We start from the raw sequence: 5,218 nt of genomic DNA on the forward strand, positions 1-5,218 counted from the left end.
GTCTTGCGCCTGAACGCCGTCGTGTCAAGGCGACAGGCAACCGACCTTGCTCCGCCCGCGCTCGACCGTCCCCTCCCGTCCGGGCCGTTCGGTCCTCGTCGCCGTCCACCTCGTCGTCGTGCCCCCCCCCCCCCCCCCCTTCGCCTCATCGTCATCGCGTCCTCCCTCCCAGGTTGCGAGCGGTGGGTGACACCAGCAGCACAAGTCCCAGCACCACATCGACAGCCTCGCCTTGCTCTCAAGCTTTTGCCCTCCTCCACCGGCCGCCCGACCATCAGCAGCTCTGACGCGGTCGGTCCGCCTTCTTGCCCTCCTTGCCCGCGCCTGGCGAGACACCATCGTCACGGCCGCCCCAGCCTGCCTTGCGGCCCGGCCAGGCTGTGCGAGAGAAGAGCGCCAGTCCTCAGACCACACCGGCATCTGCCTCAGCCCCATGCAGGACGAGGCTATGACGAGGCCGCCGTGCGCTACGCAAGCCCTGCCTACCGTGACCCGGCGCGACTCGAGCACGGCCGCCGCCGCCGTAGAGCCACATGATGGCGAGCTCTAAAGCGATTCATCGAGATCACGTTGGTCGCCAAGCTTACCGTCGGACGGCCGGCTGGGTGGGACCGGCCGTGATGTCATGACCGTCCTCACTCACGACGTCGACGACGAGGCCGCCGCTGTGGCCAGTCCCTTTGCCGCTACGCTCGCTCACACTTGGCCTCTGGAGGCTGCTGCCTGGCCCTCGACCGTGGCCGGCGAGGGCGAGCATATATAGACTGCCCTCGTCGTCGCTCTATCTTCATCCTCCCTCATCAACACACAGCACTGCGTTCCATCCTCTGCTTTCACAGCGACAGCAAGCTCCAACCCTTCGCCTCAGCGCCTTTCTCTCTATCTCTACTTCCACTTCTTCACCAGCACACTCGCTGCGACCATCATGAACACCGTCAAGAAGGTCCTCTCCGGCTCGTCGTCGCGCTCGAGCTCCGACAACAGCCTCGACGAGCGCCGCCACAGCAACTCGACTGCGGCCACCTCCCAGCACGGTTCGCCCAAGGACAAGAGGTCGACCATGGAGAAGATCGAGGACAAGCTCGAGGGCAACAAGACCCACCACCACGGCACCACCGCCGCCGCCGGCACCACGGCCGCTGCTGGCACCGCCGCCGCCGCCGGCACCCACCGCGACCACACCTCGTCCACGACCAGCCCCGTCGTGCCCGGCGTCGGCCGTAGCGCCGACGTGCACACCAAGGATGGCATGATGCGCCACACGCACGGCCACGAGTTCAAGAACGAGCACCTCGACCTGAGCCGCGGCGACGTCGACCAGGACGTGCAGCACCTGGCGCACGTCACCAAGGAGCGCCACCAGCGCCACGAGGTCGAGGAGGTGGAGCGCGAGAAGGAGCACCACAAGCACGTCCACCACATCCAGCACCACACGCAGCCGGTCTACGACTCGGAGCACGCGGCCGAGCAGGTCCACCAGAAGGTGGTGCCGCGCACCCACATTGCCGAGACGCACGCCTCGACCGACAAGGACGCCGCGCTGCTCACGTCGGTGGCGGGCAAGCACAAGGACGAGTACCGCGACCTGGGCACCGACCGCACCGTCGTCGACAAGGGCGAGCGCGTCAAGGAGCAGATCCACCACCACATCCACAACGTCGTCCAGCCCATTGTCGAGAAGGACAGCCACGAGTACCACCGCATCAAGACCGTCATCCCCTCGACGGTCGTCACCCACGAGGCTCCCATCGTCCACGAGAGCACCGCCCACAAGCCCATCAGCAAGGCCGACTTCCTCGCCGGCGGCGGCAAGCTCGGCGCCACCACCACCTCGGTCCACGACGCCGGCCTGCTCAACACGGGCAAGTGCGAGCGCACCGTCACGGGCGTCGCCGAGCAGCTCGAGAAGGAGCTCGGCCTCGGCCGCAGCTCGCCCCGCCCCCAGGCCGTCTAAGGCGCCGCGCTCCCCGGCGCGCAAAGGCGCCCCCGATCCCCCCCATCTCGTATGCGGATAAAGCAAGCAAATACCCGAATACATCCCTTCACCTTCGTCCTCCTTTCCGTCGAGTAGCCTCGCTGCTCTTTCCTGTCTCTCGCTAGCATCTCGTCCTCTCTTCTTTCCTCTTCTTCTTGTTGCCGTTTGTTCTCTGCCCGTCTCTCCGCGTAATTCGATACGTGCTTCCACAGACAGCCAGCTAGCCAGCCAGCCAGCTAGCCAGCCAGCCAGCCAGCCAGCCAGCCAGCCAGCCGGACCGATGTGATGTCCAAGTTTGATGGTACAACGCGCGATACAAGTACATGATCGACGAGAAGGGGGCGCCGAGCTCAGTCGAGGCTGCCCGGTGCTTCGTCGGCCCCGTCGCCCTTTGGCTCCTCCTGGTCGAGGAAGACGTTGGGCGGTGGGATACCCTGGCGGTCGCTGCGGAGGGCAAAGGGATGGTGGTGCGAGGCGAAGAGTCAGTGGGTCGTTGTCGAGCAACAAGGCCCCGCCTGGGCCCTAGACCGACGGGGGCAGCGCGGGGGACGACGTACGTGAGGGCGCCGGGCAGCACAAAGGTAAACTTGCCGCCGCTCTTGAGCGGGGGCGGCGTGTGCTCGTATCCGATCTCGAGGTCGCACCGCGAGCAGTTGAAGGGGTACTGCTTCTCGATCGATCCGTCCTCTCTACCGTGCGTGCCAGTCGATGCGTCGAGGAGGGGGGGCCAAGATGGGTCGCGATCTCGGGTCAGTCCCACGGTCCTCCTTCTCCTGCCCCTCCTCTTCGACCGTCTCGCCCTCTTTCACCGGGGATCGACTCCATTCGCTCACCTCTTGATCATCTTGGGTCGACCCTGCCGAGCGCTGACCTTGAACACCCGGGCCTTTTTGACTTTCTGCGCCGCGCCCGTCTCCGAGATGGCCGAGGAGTCGAGGCAGCGCAGCACGCTGGCGCCGTCGAGCGGGCGGACGGGGAGCTGGTCGAGCGGGCGGTCGCACACCAGCACGAACTCGCCGCACAGGCAGTAGTAGACTTTGAGCGCCGACGACGCGCTGCCCTCTCCCGCCGAGGCCGAGATTGTAGACTGCGTCGATAGGGAGGAGCGTCAGCGCAAGGGCGCGTTGTGGAGACGTGCTCTGGACGGGCGCGGCATCGACGTACTCTGGAGATGACCTTGGGCATGGTGGATACGGTGGTCGTTGGTGGTGGCGGGATCGGAACGAGGGCGGGATCGTGAGCTGCCAATTTGGGTGGATCCAGCCTCCACCCCAACAGCCGACTGACGGCTCTTCGTCCGACCACCACCACCACCGCCTCGGACACCGTTCGAGCCGCTGCCGCTCTACGACTCAGGCTAGGTCCTGTCGGCAGACTAGCGACATCAAAGGCTCCGATGGCCAGCCATGAGGGACTCTCGACTGCGGAAGACAGAGGGCGAGGGCGGAAGAGTGAGGCTTCTGCCTGAGAGCGATCGGGAGCCTCGAGCGGCTTTCCCAAAGCAGCGCCCGATGGGCAACATCGCCGATCCACTGGCCGGCACGCTCAGACGCTAGCAGGTCGCGTAAAGGGTCTCGGTCGCGTCGCGGGCCCCGGGCTTAGGGCTTCTCGCCTGCCTGGTCCTGGCCGACGCCGGCGCTCCCTTGCTCGCGGACCACCACCACCACCACCACCTGTTCGCAGCTGCCTGTCCTCTTCGGCCGTCCTTCTCCTTCCCTGCCTCCCTTTTCACCTTCTTTCCTTCTCTCCACCACTGCAACACAACATGGCCGCCGTCGCCGCCGCCGCCGCCGCCGCCACCGCCACCGTGCCTGCCGCCCTTCCGGCCGCGCGTCCGCCGCCGCCGGACATGGACGTCGATCTGGACCTCGAAGACGAAAACTCGCAGGAGCTGGAGCGGGCCATCTCGGCCATCGACGAGCGCCAGATTGATGCGCGCGACTCGTCGGACCCCATGTCGATGCGCCTCTTCTACCGCCGCCTGCTGCCGTGGAAGCAGCTCTTCACCTGGCTCAACCAGGACCTGCCCCACCTTCCCGGCCGCAACTGGACGCACCGCGAGTTTGCCTTTACGCTGCAGAACGACGCCTACCTGCGCTACAACTCGTTTGCCAACGCCGACGAGCTCAAGAACCAGGTGTGCCGCCTCAACCCGTCGCGCTTCGAGATCGGGCCCGTCTACAGCGCCAAGCCAAAGGACCGCAAGACGGTGCAGAAGGCGAGCTTCCGGCCCGTCTACCGCGAGCTGGTGCTCGACATCGACATGACCGACTACGACGAGGTGCGCACCTGCTGCTCGGGCAAGGGCATCTGCCGCCGCTGCTGGGCCTTTATCGCCGTCGCCGTCGACGTCCTCGACGAGGCGCTCCGCACCGACTTTGGCTTCCGGCACCTCCTCTGGGTCTACTCGGGCCGCCGCGGCATCCACTGCTGGGTGTCGGACAAGGCGGCATGCGAGCTCGGCGACGACGCGCGCAAGGCCATCGTGGGCTGGCTCGAGGTGGTCAAGGGCAGCGCCAACCAGGTGAAAAAGGTCGACGCCGGCTTCACGCCCGGCTCGGCCACGCGCTCGCTCCACCCGAGCCTGCGGCGCGCCATTGGCGGCGAGGGGCCGGCGAGCGGGCCGCTCAAGCTGGCGTTTGTCGACACGGTGCTCAAGGACCAGGACTGCTTCCGGCGCCGCGAGCACTGGGAGGTGCTGCTGCAGCTGCTGCCGTCGGGCGAGTCCGAGGCCGTCGAGCGGCTGCGCGCCAAGTGGGAGCGCTCGCCCAACCGCAGCAGCCTCGACAAGTGGGGCGACGTCATGGAGGCGGCGCACAAGTCGGGCGAGGTGCGCAGCGCAAAGGTGTGGAAGCCGTGCCTCGAGGACGTGATCCTCCAGTACACCTACCCGCGCATCGACGCCGAGGTGTCCAAGCACCTCAACCACCTGCTCAAGTCGCCGTTTGTCGTCCACCCGGCCACGGGCAAGGTGTGCGTGCCCATCGACCCGCGCAAGGTGCACGAATTCGATCCAGAGACGAGCTGCCCCACGGTCGCCCAGCTGCTGCGCGAGCTCAACAGCTGGGAGGCCAAGCACGGCGGTGGCGACAGCAAGGCCAGCCCGCCGCCGCCGCAGAGCAACATGAGCTCGCGCTACGCCACAAGGCGTCGCCCAGCGGCCGGCGGCGAACGGAAGGCGCCCGCAAGCGTCGTACGTCGACCACGGCGGCCGCCAGGGCGGAACTGGGAAAAANCCGAGCC

General features: G+C 67.0%; 3 protein-coding genes across 3 annotated transcripts in view; 2 read left to right on the forward strand and 1 right to left on the reverse strand.

Moving 5' to 3' along the window:
* Positions 1-925: 925 nt before the first annotated feature.
* PFL1_05618 (uncharacterized protein) lies at positions 926-1,954 on the forward strand (the record flags this gene model as incomplete). The annotated part of the gene is made up of 1 exon (XM_007883152.1): positions 926-1,954. The coding sequence occupies one exon, from the start codon at positions 926-928 to the stop codon at positions 1,952-1,954; it is 1,029 nt and encodes a 342-aa protein (XP_007881343.1).
* A 371-nt stretch (positions 1,955-2,325) lies between these two features.
* On the reverse strand, positions 2,326-3,160 carry PFL1_05619 (uncharacterized protein; the record flags this gene model as incomplete). Its single annotated transcript, XM_007883153.1, has 4 exons — positions 2,326-2,419; positions 2,533-2,664; positions 2,809-3,062; positions 3,140-3,160. The coding sequence occupies 4 exons, from the start codon at positions 3,158-3,160 to the stop codon at positions 2,326-2,328; spliced, it is 501 nt and encodes a 166-aa protein (XP_007881344.1).
* A 580-nt stretch (positions 3,161-3,740) lies between these two features.
* The window catches only part of PFL1_05620 (uncharacterized protein), a gene marked incomplete at both ends in the record, with an annotated part of 1,892 nt that continues 414 nt past the window's right edge, over positions 3,741-5,218 (forward strand). The window contains one exon of the mRNA XM_007883154.1: positions 3,741-5,168. Coding sequence (XP_007881345.1) covers positions 3,741-5,168 — 1,428 coding nt within the window. The remainder of the gene's footprint in view (positions 5,169-5,218) is intronic.

The sequence above is a fragment of the Pseudozyma flocculosa genome (genome assembly GCF_000417875.1).
Source record: "Pseudozyma flocculosa PF-1 unplaced genomic scaffold scaffold00020, whole genome shotgun sequence".
NCBI classification, from domain to species: Eukaryota; Fungi; Basidiomycota; class Ustilaginomycetes; order Ustilaginales; family Ustilaginaceae; genus Pseudozyma; species Pseudozyma flocculosa.